This window comes from Pelodiscus sinensis, chromosome 15, assembly GCF_049634645.1.
Source record: "Pelodiscus sinensis isolate JC-2024 chromosome 15, ASM4963464v1, whole genome shotgun sequence".
Taxonomy (NCBI): domain Eukaryota; kingdom Metazoa; phylum Chordata; order Testudines; family Trionychidae; genus Pelodiscus; species Pelodiscus sinensis.
In genome coordinates this window covers 19,786,944-19,811,228 of record NC_134725.1, presented here as the reverse complement: position 1 = coordinate 19,811,228, position 24,285 = coordinate 19,786,944, and the positions used below count along the sequence as shown (strand labels likewise).

The following is a 24,285-nucleotide window of genomic DNA, read 5'->3' as shown; positions in this document are numbered from 1 at the left end:
ACTTTTATTGTTAGAAAGTAAGAATGACTAGTTGAGTCCACATACACTTTAAATTCTACACAAAGACCACACATTTTTATTCAAATGTTTAAAATTTGACAGTTATTCCAGTTTCCTGTAGTGATTGCTGAAGACAATTCCCTTCCCCTTTTTTCCCCCCCATATACAAAGTTATATTCTTTAGTAATCCGTTTCACTGAACTAAGCCAGCTCTCTCTAACAACTGAATTAAACAGCCTGGAGAGAGTTTAGTTTCAACTGCATATGTTGCTAGGTGTTGAGTTTCATGATTTAAAACTTCACATAATTTGGACAAATTCTAGATACTAACTTGGCAAACTTGTTCTAGTGCAAATCCTGTTAAAATAAATATCTAGTTACTTAGCATGAGCCTTGTGCTAATTTGACTGGATGTTGGAAGAAAGCAAAAAACTTCCCAAAAACTTATTTCACCTTTAACTACCATATTAATTTGCCATAAAATGAGTATAGCACCACAATTTTTTCCCCAACTTTCTACTAGTGACTGGAGTGTCAAGGCAGACATGAATTAACAGCATCAATAAGCAATGACAAAGGTACTTGGAGAAGTCTGGGTGATGTGGAAGTGAGTGTAGATAAACTGTTTATTCTCAGTCACAAATTTTACCTGCATAAGTAAGCACTTGCACTACTTCACCAACAAGTCTATCACTGCCTCAGAATGCTCTTCTACAAGCCCCATTCAGGACTAAGAGCAAAATAGCATTACAAAACTAGGTTATGGAATAAGTTATTAAACATTGTACCTGCTCCAGAAGGAAAGTTAAAAGACTTCTGCCATTGTGAGATACAGTTGCTACGATTATTTTTCAGAATTAGGGAAATGAACTTCCCAAGCAGAGAGCAATGCAGTCACTCTCCAATATTTCTAACACCACAGCTCTATGTTTCTGTCCTCCTTTCGGTATGCCCGCTGTTTGATAAAGACATAAATTTCAATAAGGGACAGCACCAGTAGTTATATTATATCCCACTATAGCATAGGAATCCGTTCACCAAACCTCAACGATTTACCTCAGGAATCCGTTCACCAAACCTCAACCATTTACCTCAATATAGAGAAATTCCCTCACCTAACTGAAAATCTAATCCTCTTTTCTACCAGAGTTGCTTATCTTTAAGATCAAGTGCAGTGTGATAAAGGACACCTGCTGCTGTGCCTGTACTGTTTTGTGCACCAGTACAGGGAAAGTATAAAATCCCATCTCTTAGAGCAAATTTTGAAGGCAGCAGAGAAATTTTCACTTTACAGGCAGATGTGTTGAACCTTTTGAAAGCATAAAGATTCTTTTATCAGTCTTTTCCTGTTCCACGTCTCAGAGCAGGGAGTCGTCACACTTGGTTTTATGAAATGGGAAAAATAAAATCCATAGAATGCTGAAGCAATGCAAGGTCTTCTTTTCTGGACTTAAAAGCAGACTGAGTCTGTGATGGATGCAGAGGGTGTTAAAGTACAACTTTAAAACTGCATCATACCCTGATTTACAAATACAATTTAGTGGTACTGTAGTTGGATTTATTAGGGCAGCAAGACTAAAGGCAGCTCCAAGATGGCCATCACCTGCACAGTCAGGTGCGTGTGATTTTATCCGGAGGCATGAATCCTGTGTCTCCAAGAGTTCTAAGTGCCACTCTTCCACTAGGACGGATCACCAAGTGGGTTATACTGCCATTATTAAGGGACATCCGAAGCCAGCCTTCTGGGGGGAACTGTAATGCTCTATAAAAAAAGAAAGCAATTACAGCAGTTTAATCCACAAGCATAAATGAAAATTAGCATGCATCTGACAACACTACTGTATATAATTTTTTAATCTAGAACAATAAACAGAGCCATCAATCTGTACAGTAAGCAACTCACATGCAGAATTTGTGCCTAATACTGTCTTTCATATTGTGCAGATGCAGCTATAAATTCAAAATGAAAGCATATATGGCTTTGGATCCAGGACCCCAGCAGGCTTTTGTAATAGTGTAACAGATGGATATGATTAACGTAGATAGGATTAGTTCAAACAGACATCAAAAGCTTCAAAAACCCTGTATCCATGTTGCCAGGAGTGTTTTGAGTAACCTAATAAACAGGTGACAACTGCTCAAGATTCAAGACCATGGAGCCAGTGCAGAAGGTTTCAACTTTGGTATATGGTATTGTGTTAACTTTCCTAGAAGTGAAAGATTTTCAGGGGAAAGGCAGCTAACAAACAGCTGATACTCCTAGAGGAAAGGACAAATTGTATATAGAGGCTCTCATTTAGGAGTCCTTTCCCAGTTCTAATTAGGTAAGTAATTTGGGGGGTTGGTGATTGTAAACTAACAAACTGACACAAATTATAGTACAACATCTGGAGGCAACATTAGAATACTGTGTCAATGTAAAAATACAGCTTCAATTGCAGCAGCTCAAACCATTAATAGCCACAAACATCAAGACCAAATATCAGTTATTTAGATTGTGGATTTCCACAGAGTGCAAGAAGTGTTTAGCAGCTGAAATCAAACTAATCTTAAAAATAGAAAGCAGGGAGGGAACGGAGTGACAGGGAACCAAATATAATTTAAACAGAGTCCTCAGCTTTGGAGAGTTGTTGAGCAGAGAAGATTTAAGGCCTGAGGTTCACAGTGAGGAGGACATAAAATTAAGGAGATGGGATTAACCACTGAGAACTTTAGGAAACCTGGCAGGAAAATGAATTGAATTCATAGATTTGCAGGAAGTCAGTGAAGATGATGAGATATAATTTCCTCCGATGGAGCAGAAAAGTAGTCTGGCTCTAATCTCATCTTTCTTCCATGAAGGGAAAATAGCTTAGTTTACATTGCCAATAAGTAATGTTGTGCTGTAAACTACATTAATATCCTCTCTGGTGCTTTTAAAAACTCTAGTACTAAGACACAGATTTAATGTTTTAGCAGAGTATCTACTTCCCAGAATAGAATATTGTGAACATTTTGGTGCTTGTAAATGGCAACTGTCTTGCCCAAAAGACAAATAATTTGTTAGGCCAGAGCTTGTAGTGAAAAATAGCCTGGTACACTGTGGTGGGTAAAGACCTAACATTGTTCCTCCCCAGTACCAAAGTCACCTTGATGCAGTAAGGAATTTTTTCCCCTTTCACAAACATTAAATGCTTTTGGAAAATAAAATATATTTAGCTGCAGGAGTCCTGAACTGCTGACACCAAGATACTAGTTCCATTATAATCAAGACTGAGCCCAACTGAAAGCCACCTCAAAATACCTGCATGTCACCAAGACCTGCATAAAATTAAACGTTTATTACTCTACAAACATTTTGTATTTGTCCATGTTTGACAGTAAAGTTGTGTGCAAAAATCTAGAGTATTCTGTGACAGTATTAATGATCTGATAATATAAAATCTTGAAAAAAAACCCAGTCTCAATTCTCAGTAATCTGTACTAGTCTTTTCATTTTTACTGCAGAATTAATTCTGCATAGGATGTTGAAAATTTTAAAATCCTTTTTTCATGTCTGTAGATTAATCTACTAATCATATGTTAAGCACAGTTGCTCAAAAATCAAGCACTCATCTTTAGTCACATCAAACCTGCGAACTGATTTTTTAATCTGTAATGCACTAGAAATAGTGCAATGCACTAACCCAATTTTAAAAGGTTAAAGGTTTGACATTTAAATATGCAGGTGGATATTTGGTCATTCGAATTACCTGCAAACTATGTAGCGGATCACATTGGCATGACAAACAAAAATCTCATAGCTGTCCTCTTCCTGCTTTGCATCAGCCCTATGAATATAGTTTCGGAAAGCAGCCTCAATACGAGCCCCATCTTCATAATACTGCTAATGACAAGAGAGAGTATGTAATTAAGACACAAACACATCATACTAACCAATGAAGCTACCAGCACCTTTAAAATGGGGTGCTGCTTTAGGCTGCGGCTACACTACTGCTTCAATTGACATACATTATGTCACGGTGTAAATTAGCCAGTATCCTGACTGACAATTTATGCCAACATACACAGTGTTGGACAGTATTGTGCTGGCAAGAGAGCTTTTTTCTGCTGGCATAAGTACTCCAGCTCACAGGCTAGAGCAGGGGTTCCCAACCTTTTTGGTCCCTGCACCCTCTTGGCTTTTAGAAAACCTTCCTGTACCCCCTATTCAATATGAAAGGAAATAAATTCTAGACTCTAGAATCCACAACTTTTTTCACTAACACTACTACTTTTGGAATACAATTAGGATAATCTAGTTATTTATCAAATATTCCACGTATCCCCTTGACAAGCTTCTCGCACCACCTGGGGTACACGTACTTATTTTCCCCTCAAAGATTTATAACTATCTAAGGCTACAGCTATTCTCTGCTGTAAGCTGATGGCAGAGAGCTCTCCTGCTGGCCTAATAGCTCTAGCCAGGGGTTCCCCACCTGGGGTACGTGGGGAACCCCTGGCTAGAGCTATTAGGCCAGCAGGAGAGCTCTCTGCCATCAGCTTACAGCAGAGAATAGCTGTAGCCTTAGATAGTTATAAATCTTTGAGGGGAAAATAAGTAGTCCTCAAACCTGTCCAGGTAGTGAATAGAATATTGCCAGATTACTAAAGGAAATTTAAATCTATAAACAAATATTTTAAATAGAGGATGGGTGAAAGGTGATGCCTACTGGTAACCGGTTAACTGGCACCTGATTTGGCCATGCCCATTGCACCATAGCCAGAGGTGTGGGGAGCCCTCAGTCTCATTATGGGAGTGGAGGCACTTGGTGATGTTAAGTAGTGATTAATTTGCTAGTTGAGTAGTCGATGGAATTTTCATCAACTAGTCATTAAGGAAGGTCAGCTACAGCACTCATTTCTGGGTCTCAGCACAAGCCCCCTTCCCTCCCCCACTGCCACTCTACATTCTTAAAGGGACCGCATGCAAAGATTCTGGCTAAGTCTTTAGTCCCCCGCCAGGGTCTCAGGGTAACACTGTGGCCCTTCAGCTGCCCCTCTGCATTCTAAAAGGGACAGAGCAGCAGCAGTTGGTCCCATGGGTGTCTCAGCACAAGTGCCCCCACCCTCCTCCTGCAGCCCCGTCCACTGCTACTCTGAGATCTTAAAGGTACAGAAGCAGCAGTCCATCCTTCAGTGTGTCTCACTTAAGAGTGCAGAGCAGCAGTTGTGCGGGGTGGGGAAGCTTGTGATGAGAGAGACCACAGACCAGCTGCCACTGCTCTGTCCCCTTAAAAATACAGAGTAGCAATGAGGGGGCAAGCAGGAGGGCTTGTACTGAGACACACCCATGGGATGGGATGCTGCTTCTGTCCCTTTAAGAATGCAGAATGGCAGCAGGGAGGGGAGGTAGTCCTGGGGGGAACCCACCAGAGAATGAGTCAGCATCTTTGCATGCCAGCTGCTCTGTCCCTTTAAGAGTGAAAAGCAACAACACAAGGATGGGGAAGGAACAGAATAGTCGATATTGCTACCAGATAAGGTCCTGCTTATTGGGTGATCAACTACTCATTCATATCTCTAAGGAAGCACTCCAGCAGCAGGCAAGTTAACTGGTTAAACATAGTTTAACTAATTAACATTTTAAGCAGGATTTTGCATCACTAGTAAAAGATATGGAGTGATCCAAGGCCTAGGACAAGGGTGGGCAAGAGGGTACCAGCAGGCTGGATGTAGCCCACAGCTGCCTCACTGGCATCCTCCAGTGGCAGCCGCTTTGAATGTGGCTATTCTATTGTGGGAATGAGGAAGGAGGCTTTGTGCTCTGTCACACCTCTCAGCAAAATATCTCAGCTCCCATTTGGTCGGAAACTGGCCAGTCACAGCTGAGATATGTTGCTGGTGTCAGGGGCAGTCAATTAAACCTCCTCCTTCTCCCCCCCACTTCAGTCTGCCGGAACAGACAAAAAACATGGAGCAGTTTGCGACTGCAGCCTTCAGGTTCCTATAGGGCTGCTGACTGGCAGCTGCATAGGTAAGTACCTCCCAGCCCACCCTCTTATCTCCCACCAACTATGTGCCCTAGGGCACCACCCAAACTTTCTGTTCCTCTTTCCCTCCAGGTCACAACTCCCACCCAGGACCCTGCATCTCCTCCTAGGGCCCCTCCCTCAGGCCAGAATTCTCTCTTGAACTCATACTCCCTCCTGGACTCTGCGCCCAAGCCTCTGCCCCAGATCACAACCCACTCCTTCTCCCAAACTCCCTCCTGCACCCAACCTCTGTCCCAGGCCCCAAATTCCATCCACAGAAATGAGGCCCTTGACCACTTGCCAAAGTCTTGGAATGGTTCCTCATTAAAAATTATTGCCCACACCTGGCCTAGAATATACAACCTGCACAACTACATGAACAAAGTACAGTTAATTAAAGATGGTGTGAAATAAACAGATTTATATATAAGTAACAAACTTACCACAGCTTCTGGTTTCCAGTGAGATACTGGAGGGTCTGGTTCTATAGGGGCTCCCTCTCTCAGCAGATCAGTGCTAATTTTTTTTACCCCTGGAAATAAAGTGAAGATAGCTCAGATTAATTCTAATAGCTCATTTTCTCACAATTCAGTGTGAAAAGCCACTTTATAGGCGAGTTTGCAAACAGGTCCTCAATTTCAGTCAGGAAGTAAGTCCTTTATATTTATTCCAAACTTCAATATATAGACTATGAAGGAACCTTTAGGATACAGCCAAAAAATTAATTCTAAACATTACAGTCTTCATGGCTCCCATCAGAGAATGTAAGTGAGTCTCTCCAAGCCTAATGTGCTCAGTTATCTACGGAGAACTAAGGTAGCCAAAATATTTGATCCAGGACGCCTTCATGAAACCGAAGCACTAGTGCATTTTGAAGCGCTGCATTTACAGGTTGAACCTTTCTGTTTCAGCAACATCCAACTAAAGAATCCCTGAATTAGGGAGCCCCTTTACTGCCCTGCTGGGTGGGCTGACAGACCCCAGGAGAACCCAGAGTCCATCAGCAGAGGGGTAGAATTGACCTTGCCCTGGTCTGGCAAACTCCCTCCTTTGGGACTGGTCAGGTTTCAAGGGTGCAAGCTCTGGGAGGTCCAACCTGTATTATGTTGTTACTCTGAAACCTCTTACGTGTGTAAGTTTAGTCTGTTAGAAAGATGTTACTTCAGTCTGATCTTTGATAATTTGTCTACCAATTGACAAATTCTTGCAGCCCTCAATTAAGGTCAGATCAACAAAGATTAGCCAACATGTGGAAAACTCCCATTGTAATACAGGCAATCCCCGGGTTACGTACAAGATAGGGACTGTAGGTTTGTTCTTAAGTTGAATTTGTATGTAAGTCAGAACTGGTACATACTGTAGGGGAAACTCTAGCCAAACATTTCTCCAGAGCTCAGTTTTATTCTCCCACACCTCACTTCCCTCAGTCCTTTATTCTCAAGCTGAGGTGTCTGCTGAGAAAAGCCGCTCCCTGGTCTGGGGGGGGAAGGGGGGCGCTAGCTTCGTGTCTCCCTGGTCTGCTGGGGGGAAGCAGCTAGTGCGGGGTTGCCTCACCCCGTTTGTAAGTAGGGATCCGATGTAACCCGGATCCATGTAACCCAGGGACTGCCTGTATATATGTTAAAAAGTTCACCTCCCTGTAACGTAGCCTCCTTTAGTTAGAAGGAAAGTCTTTGTTCTGCTTTAAGCATGCTTTCTATTTTATTAGACCTGCATTCAAGGATTGCTATAAGATTAAAAGTCCATTCATCTTCCCTTTTTCCTCTTTTGAATGAACCACATCTAAGCGCAATTAAGTCCACCTTGCAACACTAATAGAGAGGTTCTTATAAAACCAAGAGGAGGTATGTCAGATTTTGTCTGATCATCATGGGGGATTTTTGTTCCCATAGTTCAGTGGGAGGGATTAGAATTAATCTGGGCTTTCTTGACACCAACCTCACTCCAAAATTAGGAAAAGAAAGTTACCTTGTGCAGTAACAACTGTTGAAGGTGTTCAGCTGTTCAAGTCCTCCTCAACAATTGTTCAAGTCCTCTTGTGGGTGCTCCACTGTTGTTAGTTTAATCTCCCAGATTCTCCATCACACTCCCAAACGGAATTAAAAAAACGAAAAGGAAAAAGAAACCAACAACAAAGGATTGGAGGGGGAATGCACTTTATACATTTCTTGAACTCATTGGGGGAGGGCATGCTGAGTGATTTTTGGACTCGGACAGCCCTACTGTTCTTCCCCCTCCGATCCCTTGTTTGTTGTTGTTGGTTTCTTTTTCCTTTTTTAACTCCATCAGAGAATGTGATGGAGAATCTGAGAGATTAAAGCAACAGTGGAACACCCATATGGGGACATCACCCGAAGAACATATATTCCCACTACTATCTACAGTGGATGCGAAACTACCCCTCAGAGCAGCTGCTATGTTTATCCAACAAAATCTTTCAGTATGCCCCTCCTTCCTCTTCTTTAATTTGAAGTAGTAAGCACTGCACATTGTGGCATCCAATATTCCCTTTCCATACAAGATTGGCTAATCCAGTCACAACACTGTCCTGTATTCATTCCAACATGTTCTTGTAGAAACGATAGTTAGCATTCTCTCCCTGTCAGGAGAGTTGCATTGCTAGGCATAAATCTGTGGCAGTCTGTAGGCTTTCCTACAGCTCTTCCTCTTAAACATTCTGAAAGTACAGGCAGTCCCCGGGTTACGCGGATCCGATTTATGTCGGATCCGTACTTACGAACAGCGCTTTTCTCGCCCCGGAAGACGCGGGCGGCAGGACCACCCAGACACGCCGCAGTCCTGCCGCCCCCGTCCTCCGGGGTGAGAAAAGCCGCGGAGGACCCGGGAAGCGGGACCGCGGTGCGTCTCGGTCCCGCCGCCCGCGTCTCTCTGGTCTGCTGGCAGACCAGGCTTTTCTCGCGGATGCCTGGGGAAGAGTAGTGCTCCTCGGCGCTACTGGACTAATCCGGCAGCACCCCAGCTGCTCTGCCCCAGGCGTCCTGATTCAGCCGCTGCTGGTCAGTTTCAGCAGCGGCTGAATCAGGACGCCTGGGGCAGAGCAGCTGGGGTGCTGCGGGGTTGGTCCAGTAGTGCCGAGGAGCGGTGCTACTAGACCAACCCAGCAGCACCCCAGCTGCTCTGCCCTAGGCGTCCCCAAGTCAGCCACTGCTGAAACTGACCAGCAGCTGACTACAGGAAGCCCGAGGCAGAGTTTCTCTGCCCCAGGCTTCCTGGAATTAGCCGCTGATCAGTTTCAGCAGCAGCTGACTTGGGGACACCTGGGGTAGAGCAGCTGGGGTGCTGCCGGGTTGGTCCCCACAGCGCCGAGGTGCGGCGCTGCGGGGACCTACCTGGCAGCAACCCAGCTGCTCTGTCCCAGGCATCCAGATTCAGCTGCAGTTGAAACTGATCAGCGGCTGATTCCAGGAAGCCCGGGACAGAGAAACTCTGCCTCGGGCTTCCTGTAGTCAGCCGCTGGTCAGTTTCAGCAGCGGCTGAATCTGGACACCAGTTTCGACTTACGTACAAATTCAACTTAAGAACAAACCTACAGTCCCTATCTTGTACATAACCCGAGGACTGCCTGTACAACAAGCAAACTCACAAGATCTCCTACACAGTAAGACACTGAGATATTTACTACTAAGGGTCAGCTCAATTTTATTTATTTTTAATTCTGCTTCATTTGTATTAATCTTTGTGACTTTTTAAATTCCTTTTTAAATTAAAAGTGAATTTGAAAAGCGCAATGCGGTCTAGGAAAGGCTACATTTCAACTGAACATTACAAATCAAAAGCTGATACATAAGCAAGAGATAGCATTATGCTATCAAAACCCTCTTACCTGGAAGATGTTTGCTGATTATGTTAGTGGTTTCTGTTGCTCTGGTCATAGAGGAATGGATAATTGTATCAAATTTCAATCCCAAACTTGCCAGCCTTCGCCCAGTCAGCTCTGCCTGCTCACGACCTTAACAGTGAAATTAGCTATAATAAATTGCTGATAAATAAATTGCAAACTCTTTATCTTTAACAAAAGTTAGCCCATCATCCTATGCCAACCCTAAGAGTAAGTAATGCATCCTTCCTTCCAGCAGGAGACAATGCTTATAGTAACATCAACACCAAGAGACCAGATTCGCTAGCTGCCAAGTTCCATTTCACATTTCACCAGCTAAGGATGTTAAAATGTGGTTATCAGGCTTATCGATTAGTTGATAGGACCGCTTTGCAGAGCTGCAGTGAAGGGTAGCTCCAAGAGCAAGTTCGAGATGGGACTGAGCAGTCCTAGCTTATGCCGGCTTTGGGAACCACCCACGCTGCAGCTCTTGCATTTTAAATGTAGTGAGAGCTACCAGGCTGAAGTGGCTGCTGTGGGAACAAGGGGGAGCGGGAGACTGCTTAAGCGCCCATGCTCCATGCAGCACTTCTGCTACTGAAATGTACATTTCAAAGGCAGAAGCAGCCACAGCTTCAGTCCCTGCTTGCATCATTTCCCTGTTGTGCCCCTACTTCCCCCTCCTCCCTTTTAAGCTAGCTCCCCCCAGCACCGGCTCCTGCTCCCCCTACTCGCTGCCTCTGATAGAGGCCAGCAGGGGGAAGGGAGAAGTGACTTGTTGACTATCCGATAAGCATAAGCTAGGGGGGATTTCTAGAAGGGATTTCTGTTGGTTAGGCGAGATCCAGTTCTTTTAGTTTATAGTTCTCCACTTCAGTGGGAGGCACTGAGGAAAGGAGTTCACCCTTAATCATGGTCCTTGCTTCTACCACTAGGTGAACCACTTCCACACTGTTACTGCAGATAGGTGTTCAATTTGCAAGTCACTTTCCACCACACCTACATTCTAGGAGTGCAGAGAAAGGAGTATGTGCATGACTGGTAGGCCTGCTTGAAATAGCTGCAGATGGGTTAGCTTAGATGGAAACATGCATTATCCACCAGTTAGGCTTCATTGGATAAGATGTTATCTGAAGAAGAGGATAAGATCTTACTTACTGTCCCAGAGTAATTAAATTTTAATTAAACATAGGATAGCAGGGTAGATGGTTGAAGTTGCTTGCCCAAATATATATGCCAGACAATTTGAGAGTCAAGGCAAAACTCTTGCATTCTAATCAGTTACTGTCTCAATCATCCATTTACTAGTGTCACACCTTTAATCAAATTTGCTTTTGAGCATGAAGAATGTAGGTGGATTCTTCCTGAGTTTTAACATCTAGCACTATGATTTCAATACAAGAAGCAGGACCACATGTGGAAAATTCTTGCTTTTTCAAAGAATAAAGGTATAAAAACATCAGGGTGTTCATAACACCTTTTGGATTAAACAACTACAGAATTCTAGTCAGTGCTACTTATTTTTTATATCCAGACATATGCATTAGCCAAATACAAAGCAATTTAGGTATCAGCATACAGAGTATTTTTCTCAGCTCAACAAATGGGAGTTTAACAACATAATTCCCAGCAGATTCATTAGAGATAAGGATGAAACAAGGAGCATATGTAATGCTTCTGTAATTAGGAGTACTCTAACAGAAGACACACAACAAAGTCAGTGGAAAAAAAAATCTAGTTAACAGCTACATGAAATTCTATTTAGATATTTTCATGACCACAATCAAAACGTTTTTTTTTCACAATAAACTATGTAGAAACCCCTCCCTGTAGCAGGTTAGGTTGCAGTGAGAGGAGACAGTGTTGGGGCTGAGGTTCCTTAGCAGCATCTCGGCTGGGACCAGAGGCACTTCTGCTATGGCCACGCGGTCCTATGAAGGGCCCTGGACCACGTGGGGCTAGACAGCTGCAGTAGGACCTCTCTTCGGGGCATCCCAGAACAATGTGGCTATGGCCATTGTTGCAAGGGGGCACAAAGCCAGGTAAGGTCCCCACTCGTGCCCAGACCCTCCCTCCTACCCCCCCTCACACCACAATCCTCTCACTCCCCTCCCCACACCAAGATCCCACATCCCCAGTTTGGTCAGACACCCTCTCCCTTGTTCCTGCACCCTCCCTACTGGCCAGACACCCCATCCTGCTCCATTGTTGCTGCACCCTCTTTCCTGGCCATACACTGGACCCTCCCTTGCTGCTGCTCCATCTACATGGCCAGACACCCTATTCCCAGCCTACTTCTGCACCTTACCTCCCATCCAGAGCTCACACACTCTCCCCCCGCTTCTGCACCACACTTCCCTCCCAGATCCTGCATCCCATCCCTATCCTACTAGCTGGCAGCCCTGTCTCGCGCACTGAACCCCTAATTTTTGTCCCTACTCCAGAGTCTAACAGAGGTTCATAAATCCACTTGCTCCAGAACCCCCCAAAAAGTAAATCTGATCTATCGGAAGCCTGAACCTCAGTCCTCCCCTATCTTTCCTCTTGTCCTGTGAGGCTAGGGCACCAGAGGAGTGAGGTATCTCAGTTGGGAGTGACTTTTGGGAGTTTTTGAAGGAGTTTTTTTGCTTCTCACTTGTGTGGCTCCCAAATGATTTTTCTGTGGGTCAGTGGCCCCTGACCCATAAAAAGGTTCCCCGCCCCTGCCATAAACAAGGAACACATGGAAACCTTTGTATGTTGGACATAATATTTCACTTTATTTAAAATGAAGTTTGACACACCTGACTGTTAAAATACTTAATCTGTTTAATAATCCAAAATTAAACCATTCTCCCTAGCTGCAACTGGTTCAGAAAATATGGTCACTGTATCTAGCCTGCCCTTGCCTTGCCTCCCCTCCTTACCGGCACACAGATCCATGAATAAGTTAAATTTTGTTACACTGTTTCTGAAAGGTAGCCAACCCCTGCACTAAAAGGTAAGATCTGCATCTTTCTTTATTAATGAAGCTGTTGTAAGTAGGACTATCATTGACTTTAAAAAGTATCACGCGCACTCAGACCCGTACATAGAGGCAAATACAGGCAGTCCCCGACTTACGTGGATCCGACTTACGTCGGATCCCTAGATACGAACCGGGTGAGGCAACTCCCGCACATGCGCAGCAGCATTCCCAGGGCTCGCTCACCTGGGTCCTAGGATCCTCCTTCTCCTCCGGCCAGCTCCGACTGGAGTCCCGCAGAGCTGCCGGGCAGAGGAAAAGTGCCTCCCCACGCCCGCTGCCCCCCCCCCCACCGCCCTGCCAGCAACAGGCTGCCCCCTCCCCTGAGCAACAGGCTGCCGAACAGCAGACAAAAGCAGCCTCTCTGCCCCTCCTCCCCTCTATACATGCCGGGCTCCCGGAGCGCAGCAGCGTCCCCGGGGCTCGCTCACCTGGGTCCTAGAATCCATCTCCTCCTCCTCTTCGGCCGGCTCCAACTGGCCTCTGCCTGCAGCAGCTGGCCACAGGGACAGGGATCCCACAGAGCTGCCAGGCAGAGGAAAAGTGCCTCCCCACGCCCGCTGCCCCCCCCCCGCGGCCTCGCATCCTGCACGCCTCCCCCCTTCCCCCCTGCCAGCAACAGGCTGCCCCCTCCCCTGAGCAACAGGCTGCCGAACAGCAGACAAAAGCAGCCTCTCCGCCCCTCCTCCCCCTATACATGCTGGGCTCCCTGGGCAAACAAAGACTCCACCAAAACAAACAAAGTGCTGGCCTCATTGTGTTAGCAAAAAAGGACCCTCCTCCTAGAACCCTGGGTGGTGTGTGGAAATAAAGCTATTAGCTCAAAGCATGGTGCAGAGCTGTTTGGTATTTGATGAGTTACTCCTTTAGTCCTGAGTTTGTCACAGGGACAGAAATAGATGTGAAATCTTCTGAACAGGGGAACAGACAGCAAAACAAACATTAGAGGGGAGTTAACCTTTCCCTATGCTATCCAAAACTAAAAAAAATGTTTGGCTAGAGTTTCCCCTACAATATGTACCAGTTCCGACTTACATACAAATTCAACTTAAGAACAAACCTACAGTCCCTATCTTGTACGTAACCCGGGGACTGCCTGTAAGTCAAATCTCTGCACTCCACATCTGAAATCTGACCCCTTGGCTAATCAAATAGTCAATGCAATCTGCACTGACTATTCAATTAACTGATAAGGGTGCCTCCCCAGGGCTGTTGCTACACTTCAAAGGTGAAAGCGCTACGGGGAGCCCGGGGCCAGCAGGAGACTCAAGCAGTCCCCCACTATCTCTGTGCTTCCTGCAGTGTTTCAAAGCAGCAGCCTAGCATGGATCCTGGAGTCAGCGTGGGTCCCTAGCTGACCACAGACCCCACGCGGCACTGATGCTTGGAAGCACTCTCTCCTCGCTGCCTCTTTCTGATAGAGACAGTGTTGGGGGTGGAGAGCAACTAGTCGACTAATCATTCATATCCCTAGTTGGCAACAGGATCCAGAGCAGAACTGGTTGATTTTACATAAGATTAGTGACAGACAATAACGTCTCTCTCTAAGAAACTGAACAATCAAGTAAGATCCTAATCACACATACCCAGTTCGGTGAGAGTTCTGTCTTTATCAATCCGGCCATCCAAGTTGTACTGAGAATGGCGGATAAGGAATATGTGTCTGGTAGCTTTTGCTTTGCAGTGATCTAGGCGAGAAGCAAGCTCTTCTTCCCCAGTCTCTTCATTTTTCTTTTTCAGGTTGATAAGAGCCAGTGGTTCACGTCTAAAAATATTAAAAGAAATTATTTTAATGTGTGGGAGAAAAGCATGGGAAAGTTAGAAACAGTGATTCTTGCCTCAATTGATTTCAGTACTTGACGGATCAAATGACTTTTCACCAATTATGTGAGCAAACATTTGATCAAACATTTTAACTCTTCTCAAATACCCCAGAACTTGCATACCATTGTAGAGATTTACACCCCATCTAGCTGAAGCCAAGCTAGCATCACCAGCCTACCGAAGACTCATGCTACCTATTAGCCAGAATATATTATAGTTGTAATTTAGAGCTCAGAAAATAAAGTCCCAATGAATATTGGTAAGGGATGAAGCCATACTCTGATTTTACGGCCTACACTAATGTACATTCAACTTAAATTCTGTTAGTCCGGAGGAGAGAAGCAAAGGAAAAGCACATCTAAAATGCGATTACTGATTTTCCTCTTGCCTATTCAGTAGTTACCATTGGGTTTCCATTGGAGTGTGAATGTCATTGTAGATGCTATTTTATGCTTAGAGAAAAATAAATCTGAATAGAAGATTAATGTTTGGCTGAATTTTACCTGTCCAATCTTGCAAAACTCTATTCCATACTTGATTTTTAAGTGTGTAAGTTAGTTTGGATCAGCTCTCCCAAGCTTACACATTACATTGTTCAACAGTAGGGGTAGCTGAGTAACACATTCAAAAACATGATTCACACACTAAATCATTTAACTAAGAAAACTCAGTCAATGCTAATTCTAGACAGCCTAACATCAATTTTTGCCTTATGATTAACACAAAAGTACATTTCTAGCTTCTAGCCTAGTGTTTCCCAAATGGTGTTCCATGGAACCCTGGGGGTTCCACGAAGTGAAAATATGAGTTCCGCGAGAAAATTCCATTACAACCTGAATTATTGTAATGGAATGGAATTTTCATTCATCAATTTTATTGAAAACAATTTTCATTTGTGTTTGCCACAATAAGTGTCCCTGTGTAATGCCAGCTTAGCCAGAAAGTGGGGATGATGTCACTACTCTGTGCTGCACACGCAGTCAGTCAGGGTTCCGCAAAATTCTTTCAAGTTCAAAAGGGTTCCGTGGCCAAATAAAATTGGGAAACACTACGCTCATCAATAAAGCAGGAATGCCAACAATATGTTGACACATAGCAACCTGTACCAGGAAAACAAAATCCTTTGTATAGATATCTAATTCATTGATCTTGTTTATGGAAGCATTGGTTAGGGGACACATTGTATCAAGAAATCTGATTCTCTACTCCGGGTCTAAACATTTCTTGTATCCTACTCTATTTTTACCTATTTTGATTAGGGATGTTAAATTGCATTTAATCAGCTAATCGAGTAACCTCACTGCAGCTCTGCCTTTTAAACGTACGGAGTCACTAGGTGCAGAGGTGTAGTGGGGGAATTGAGAATAAGTAGGGAATCAGCTGTCCCAGCTAGTGCCCTGTCCCCCACCATATGGCGAAAGTACTGAGGGAAAAACAGCTTTTAAGTTGGCTCCCCACACACAGGTTCCTACTCCCTCCCTCCTCACTCTTGCTGCCTCTCTCTGATAGAGGCAGCAGTGAGGGAGAGTGAAGCAACTACTCAAGTCACTACTAGACTACCTGATAAGCATATGCGTACTGGGTAGTCAACTAGTTACTTACATCCCTAATTTTGATATGCTACTATGCTAAATTAAGACAGAATTAGACATATGGCTCAATTAATTTTAAAAATACTATTCAGATATATAGAAAATTCAGCTGAGCATAAAGTAATCCATTTCTTGGTGCTGCAATACACTGGCTGTCACTTACATATCCAAGATCAACCACTGATGAATCCTCCTACACACTACTGCTATAATAGCGAGAGCAAGAGCAATGTTCTTGGTTTTAGGAGCAACTGGTGGTCAAAAAAAGGACAGACTTCAATAATTTGCAGGAATTTTAAAAAATGAAGGGTTTAATCATTAAGTTTAAGCAAGAGATAGAAGAATTTGATACCTATTATAGCAGGAGTTAAAGAATTTTACATGCATTAAACTTTTTTTTAAAATATTTTAATGGTAAAAAAATATGTCTAGATTCTATTTATATAGAGAATATATTAACTGACCATTTGAGGGGGACAGCAGCCTGGTGGAATCGGTTTCTCAGGAGGAATTTGCAAGATCTGGGATAAAAGTGCAAAAATACTGAAATAGGTGGAAATAAAGTGCTCTGAAATACAGGAGCAAGTTAAAAAATAATCCTGCATGGGGCTTTTGTATATGTCAAAAGCAGAAGCCCTGCAGGAGCATGAAGCCAGTGGGGGACTCCCGCTAGCCCCATATTCCCTGCAGGGCTTTTGTTTTTGAACTGTCGCAATAGGTGCTGGAACTATAGCAAAGGCAGAGGCACCCTTATAGACTCATCAAATAGTCGATGGAAATCCCATCGACTATTGGATTAATTAATCTAAATTTAACATCCCTAACAAGAAAAATAAAATGCCCAGTACAATTTTGATATACAGTAATTCCTCATTTAACACAGTAGATATGTTTCAGAAAATGATTGTGCTAAGTGAAAACATTTTATTCGGGGTCAATTTTCCTATTGAAAATAATGGAAAAAGTGGGGGTTGCGTTTCAAGCGCACGTGCTCTTACAGCTCCAACCTGTATTTGTTAACAGCTGGGACCGGGACATAAGGTTGGGGGAGAAAGGGGACTGGGTTATAGCAGGGAAGGAGAGGTGTTTGGCTCTGGGGAAGGGAAGGAAAGGGTAAGGGAAGGGTAAAGGAGGGTACTTCAGCCGGCAGCTGGGTTTCCCCAGCTGGCCAGTCACCGGCAGCTGCCCGGGGCTTACCCTGCCTCCTGACAAAGCTCGCCGCGCAGTTCCTTGGTGACCCCTTCTGGCCAGATGCAAGGCGTCCGGCCAGAGGGGGGTCACCAAGGAACTGCGCGGTGAGCAGAGAACCTCCGCCACATTGTAAGCAGGCAGACGAAGCCCTGCGTAGCTGCCGGTGACCGGCGAGCTGGGGAAACCCAGCCGCAAGCGGGGGGCAGAGAAGAGGGAGTGAGGCATCTGGCCAGAGGGGGTCACCGGGGAATGGCACGGCAAACAGAGAACCTCTGGAGGCAGGGTAAGGCCCACGCAGCTGCCAGTGACCAGCCAGCTGGGGAAACCCAGCCGCCAGCTGCAGGCAGGGGGCGGAGAAGAGGGAGCGAGGCATTCAGCCAGAGGGGGTCCCCAGGCAATAGCACGGCAAGCGGAGAACCTCTGCTGATTTGCAGGGAAAGCCTCACGCAGCTGCCGGCCACCAGCTGGCCCTAGGGAAAATTGTGTTATTACGGGGACGGGTCATGTTGTTCGAAAAATGTTCCCCCCCCCAAAAAATTGTGCTACCGCGAAAACATGTTAAGCGGGCACGTGTTAAGCGAGGAATTACTCTACTACCATAAAGCAATTGATGCCTTAAAAAGCAACAGCAGTAGGTGTTCTGGTTTCTCCCAAATGTTGCATCTTTAAAGAGGCAAATTTCTGATGATGTACTTATTAATAAAAAAATGTTATCTGTAGGAGACTCAAAAAAAAAATTTCCAATCCTCTCTAAGACGACTCCAAGTCATATACTGCCGTAAAGCACTAACTTTAAGCAGCTTTAAGAAGCTGAAGCAAAACTATGGGAAACAATCCAAAGCATGATAATTCTGAAATAAGATTTTTTTTCTGCACGTTAATAACTAGAAATCTTATTTTCCATTAATAGAAACTCTCAGGTAAAAAAAGTAACAGTCTAAATGGAGTAGAGATACAGTCAGTCTTATTTAGACAATGTAGTTCTTAGAGAACCAGATTTAGATCTAGTCTATGTTTACTGCAATAGAGTGTTTTCAAATTTCATGTAAAAGCTTATTGGAATTAATATGCATTAATTCTTTCTTAGTTTGTAGTTTCTAGCTTCAAAAACTAACCTTGAAAACTGTGGCAATTATGTTTCTGCTCATTATCACAAGCATGAATTAGGAGGTCTCCTGTGGGGAAAGCAATCAAATTTGCAAAAGTAAACTTTTCCAAGAAACACTGACCAATTGGCAGAAGGTGCGGGGCCAGAACATTTCTGTGCTCCCCTGCCCACAGACCCTGATTGGCCTGGGGGTGCGGGGAGCACTTGATGTCTTTGCACTCCCAGCACCTAGAGAGAACTGCCAGCTCTTCTAAATAGCTGGCAGTTCTCTCTAAGCACTACATGCCCCTTGAATGGTGGGAGGAGACTTCACAGGCGGGGGAGTGCGTGAAGTCTCTCGCTTCCTGTCCCCGCTCTGCAAGGGGTGTGATATGTCTAGATTGAACAGATGGCAGTTCACAACAGCTGTTCACTGTAAGCATCACGCACCCCTGGCAGAGGGGAAGAGACTTTGCCACTCCCCCATTTTTCCAGGTCTCGATTGACTTAAAGCTAGCTAGGGACGTGAAGGTCACCCTTAGTGGATGGGACTACCAGTTAAGGTTAACAGATGGGACTGATGAAACTCCCTGCCTGCCCAGAGTGCAGAGGCATTCCAGCCCAGCAGCAGGCACTAGGGATGTAGCTGATTAACTGATAAGCAAAAGCTTATTGGTTAATGCTATAGACTACACACATTCCCCCCACTCCATCCCACCTGCCAATGCATTTTTTTATCAGGCAGGCCAGCAACCCAGATCAGTTCTATGCGGCTCTGCATTTAAAGCATATTAGGAGCCAGGCAGGCAGCACATGTCAGTTCTGACTCATGCGGGGTCCATAAGCTCAGAACATCCCCTAGACAGAGGGCTGCTGCCACCCTGGACCGCTACCTCAGCAGCGCAGAGTGACAGGCAGTCAGTCCATGAGGGGAGCTGGTTTTTAAACTGGCACCTCTTACAGACCAGCTCCCACCTGACTCCCCATGCTCCTGTCTCTGATACAGTGGCAGCAGCACAGAGTGGCTGGGGTCTTCTTGGGAATGAGGCCAGAGCACACTGACTGATAATTCATGAGGTTACATGACTATTCAATTAACTGATATTTAACATCCCTAGCAGGCACCCCCTTTTAATTGGTTAACTGATTAACAATGATTGGCTAACCAGTTAAACGGGATTTTACATCTCTAGGGAAGCAGGGCATTCGTGGGCCGCATCAATCCACTTGGTGGGCCGGATCTGGCCTGTGGAGACTCTTTTGACCACCCCTGAGTTAAAATCACAGAGGCCAACATTGTCAACCTCCTCTATACAACATATCATCACTAGGGATGTGAAGGACTAGTAGACTATCCAATAAGTAAATGTTTGTCGACTAGTCGCTCCTCCCCCCCTTTGCTGCATCTGTCAGAAAGAGGCAGCAAGCAGGGAGGAGAAAAGAAGAGGGTACTTCAAAGTGGCAGGCTCCTGCAGCACTTCAAAGTGGCAGCACCACAAGGAGCCCAGTATCAGCTAGGGACTCCCCAGGTGATCCTAAGCTCCACTGCAGCACTGCCGCTTTGAAATGCCAGGAGAAGCCTGACACTGGGCTCTACAGCATTTCAAAGCTGCAGCACCGCATGGAGCCTGGGGTACGTAGGGAGTCCCTAAGACTGTTTATACACTTCAGAGGTGGAGACGCTCTATCAACTAGTCAAACAGTTGATGCAAAATCCATTGACTATTCGATTAGTCAGTTACCTGCAATTTAACATCCCTAGTCATCACCACCACCACAACTGAGATTAGACCCAAGTATCCCAGTCTAAGGAAACTAGACTATTATGTGCCACAAGCAGAGATAGGAAGGAACCACATCACCTCAGTGCCCAAAGCCCACACAATGGCATGAAATGATTGAGATACTCCCAGACAATCCTGGCAAATAACCTGCACCCACATACTGCAAAGGAAGCCAAAAAATCCCAAGATCACTGCCAATCTGACCTGGGAAAAACTTAAGAGCAAATGGTCCTGCAGCACCTTAGAGACTAACAACAAATGTACAGTAAAACCTGTGTTATCCAGCATGCTCAGGGATTAGGGCATTCCGGCTATCTAAAAGTTCTGGTTATCTGATGGTCCCATCAACCTAAGAAAAACCAGTGGATAATAATAGTAAAACTCAAGTTTTTGATACTGGTAGTTTTGTAGTGTGAGGCAGTTGATCTCACATTTCTATTTTGAGTTAAAGATGATTAGTACTGTTTAAATAAAAAATTGTTAAGCCAATCATGGTAAACCAAGCCAGGCCTGTGCACCTGAAGATGTGACAGTATTATGGCTGGGGGCAATGCCGGTTAACAGAGTTTTCTGGTTAACAGAGGTTTCACTGTAGATGGTGAAATTCTTTCCTGACATCACACACATGGCAATAAATTCAACTTTGAGCACATCAGGGATAAAAAACAGCCATCTAAGCACCTGAGAGAATACTCATTGCCATTTGAGTACTCTGGCCTTCTCTATTCAATGCCTCATTGCTGGCCATGGCTATCCCTGGTCCTTCTGAAGAAGACTATTCAAAACAAAACAAAACCCCAGAATCAACTGAAGGTGGGGGAATCTCTTCATGACCCCATGCATGAGACCCTGATGTATGAGCTTTTAGGAACAAAACAAACTGCAAATAAGCAGCAGGGTTGCCATTTCAGCAACAAGCTAATGAACGTCTTATCACATGTTAGTGCGCTGAATAGTATATCAAACAATGCAAATGTAGTATTTAAACCAGCTCCTCAAATTGTGGCATTTAACTTGGCTATTCACTCATCCCACCAATAGACAATGTCTGATCAGCTAACAGCAAAAAATATCTAGATCTCACATTTATATTGCCACAAAAATATGTACTTTTTCAACAAGTCATTTCCCCATCTTCAGAAATAGAGATAAGTTGAAATCTCAAGGATAGTAGTAACACTTAGAGGACTCAACTAAAATCAGAAATCGCCTTTGTGCTAAGTATAATAAATAAAAATTCAGAGCTTTCTAGTGTCTCCTCCTTTTAGTTACTTAAAATGGCAAAAGGGCGGGAGTAAAGAAGTGCTAGACTCACTTTACAGACGGACAACAAACAGATAACACGTCACATAGCTAAGGCCACCCAGAATGTCTATAACAGACCTAGGAATTGAACCTGAATCTCCAGAGTTCAGTATCTTAACTTACAGAGAGGAAGGAGAGACTTTTTCATGTCTGAAAGGGCTTGTCCATTAGGAAATAGATTTTAAGTCCCACAATTCTCCTACATTCACTCAAAACAGTTTGCTTTTGGAGCATAACTTGCCACTGTACTTTATTTTTTGGTTATTATTCACATGGGCTAGAGATTCAAGTTAGCAAAGTGAGTAACCAATGGTAGCTGCTTTGAGGTCTGTCTCAAATGATTTCCTATGGTGTCAACTAAGGTCATTACAGTAAATAAATGGCCTTATCACAAAGTTCACATCTGATTTTTATGATGCAAGTCTGAATACAGCAGCCACGACTGGACTGGGAATAAATTGGTCTACTTGCTGCACTGCAAGAAGGCCCCCGGGTCATGGAGATGGCATACTAATGGGTATATTAAGTTTGATTTCAGTGTGCTACTGTTGTTACATAGTTAAATAAACTGCTAGTTAAAAGGAGCAAGATTGACTGAAGTATTAGAAATAAACTTCAATTGCACACAGAAGTAAATATGGGTAATAATTATGTAGATTAATGAGCACATGAATTCTACAAAAATCAGATATGCAATTTGGCCACATGCACCCACACCCTTGGCCCTCTAAGGTAACTAAAAATAACTATGCCTTATTGCTTTGAGATTTTTAAATGACATCTATCTAACACCATCTTTAGCGCATTAGATGGTATTAATGCAGCATGTTTTGATTCTAAAATATTATACAATCAAAACAGCCTGCTAGGTCTTTAGTTTGGATTTACTGTTATTAAACTGGAGTCTGGCAGACAAATCTCTCTTGAGAGATAATTCCTCCAGACAGGGACTCAATGAGCTAAAAGCTTGATACTTATATTTGCCCATTTTAACTGCAGAGTATTTATTATAATAAATTTATTATAATAAACAATACAGATGGTTAGTCATTAGCTGAATAGAGTCAGGTCCCTAGAGAGTGTAGCCAAATTAAATTAGAATTAAAGAAAAAAATCTAAACCTGATTTGCAGTTTCAGAGATTAACCAAACCATATGTTTGATATATGCATAATCAGAAGCTTGCTACCCACAAAAGCATTCTGATAGATTCAGCACTATAAAAAGTAAGCTTTTTTTTTACATAAAATATTAAAATAATTTTTAAACAAAATGATTACCTTAATAAAAACTGAATAATCCAAACAGGTTAACGACTGCAATTTCTGATACTGAATGCACTTGGGAGTTCACAATCTCCCTATTCCAAAGAATTAGCAGGATACCCTTATTGAGCCAAAAAGGATAAATGACTTGTATGTCTATAGCACAGAGAGAACTTTATAGGAATACCTTTCACATTTTTAATTTATGCAATTCAGAATATTTGTGCCCTATAAAGACACAAATTACTTAACATTATTTAACCTCGGGGTTTTAGCTTTATTTGGATATTTCTACCCATCTGCAGTTCCTCTTGAAATTTCAGTTATTTACTTTCACTTCCTGTTTTAAATTGCAAGCAGGCAGAGTTGCTAAGAGCTATTAGTTTCCACATGCAACCTCTATGGCAGCTGAGTGGACCCCTCTGTATAGTTTGTGGAATGTTTTAGGAAGCAATGAGTATTAGTTATTAATTTCTCCTTCCACTCTGCTGTGAAGTTGGTTATGTATCACATTCTCTTAAAAACTCTTTCCAGTAGACCTATACTTACCATCCCACAGAGGCCTGCAGTAGTTTCACTTTCATCAGTGTATCTTATTTAGATCAGAAAGGGGAATCAAACAAAGGGTGTAAATATCAGTGGCTAAAGGACTGATCACACAAGTAATTATGACTTGTGCATGCTATTTTTCTGTGTCAGTCGTTTGGATGGAAGGCTGGTGAAAAGGCATCGTGCTGTTTATCGAAACACCAGTACTCCAGAGGTGGCTGCGTGTCCTGGATACTTGCATAATTTAACTTATGAAGTAATTTGGAAAGGCAGGTGCTAGCGCTCTGCCCTTCTCTAGCCAATTTTTCGGCCCCTATTAGTTTGGAAAGGCCAGTCCCCCCGCAGGGAGCGGGAGGAACCTGGGGTCCCGGTGCGCACCGCCTACACGGAAGGAGAAGTCCCTTGAGGGACTCACCGGGAGCCCAGGTCTGCCCGGTGACGGGGAGCCAGGGGCGCAGCCCGGAGGCGGCTCTCGCTGCCAGCGGGGTCCCCTCTGCCCAGAGCCTGCGGGCCACGCCCCGGCCCCGGCTGGCAGACGCGGCTCGCTCCTACCTGTCCCAGTTGCTGTCCCAGTAGCCGCTCCCGCCGGCCCGCGCTGGGAGGCTGGGGGCGGGGGGCAGCAGCAGCCCAGCGGCGGCTGTTCCCGCCGGCCGGGCCTCCGCGTCTCCGCCGGCGCCACGGGCCGGCTGCTTGCCCACGCCCACGGCGGAGAAGAGCACGGAGCCGCCGGCCAGCCCGCAGGCGGCCAGCGCCAGCGCCCGGCGGAACGACATGGCCGAGGCAGAGCCGGGGAGCGCCTCCGCGGGAGCCAAGAGCCGGCACTTCCCGCCCCCCCTTCACAGCTCCGCCCTCGA

At 44.5% G+C, this 24,285-nt stretch overlaps 1 protein-coding gene across 2 annotated transcripts; it reads right to left on the bottom strand.

Annotated features, from left to right (window-relative positions):
* Nucleotides 1–44: 44 nt before the first annotated feature.
* PGAM5 (PGAM family member 5, mitochondrial serine/threonine protein phosphatase) lies at nt 45–24,285 on the bottom strand. 2 transcript variants are annotated; one of them, XM_075898361.1, is made up of 6 exons: nt 23,984–24,285; nt 14,422–14,600; nt 9,838–9,963; nt 6,437–6,525; nt 3,732–3,865; nt 45–1,762 (listed from the first exon to the last, which is right to left on the bottom strand). In XM_075898361.1, exons 1-6 carry the CDS (start codon nt 24,202–24,204, stop codon nt 1,612–1,614), a joined length of 900 nt encoding a protein of 299 aa, XP_075754476.1. In that variant the 5' UTR covers nt 24,205–24,285; the 3' UTR covers nt 45–1,611. The 2 variants fall into 2 exon arrangements, with proteins under 2 accessions (XP_075754476.1, XP_075754477.1); XM_075898362.1 differs by having other exon boundaries at nt 3,732–3,862; nt 23,984–24,284.

Coding starts and splice junctions, on each gene's coding strand:
- PGAM5 (XM_075898361.1), bottom strand. CDS start 24,204: ATGTCGTTCCGCCGGGCGCTGGCGCTGGCCGCCTGCGGGCTGGCCGGC. Junction 9,964..14,421: donor CAGAACTCTCACCGAACTGG/GTATGTGTGATT, acceptor TTCACTGTTAAG/GTCGTGAGCAGGCAGAGCTG. Junction 1,763..3,731: donor ATCCGCTACATAGTTTGCAG/GTAATTCGAATG, acceptor CTTTTTTTATAG/AGCATTACAGTTCCCCCCAG.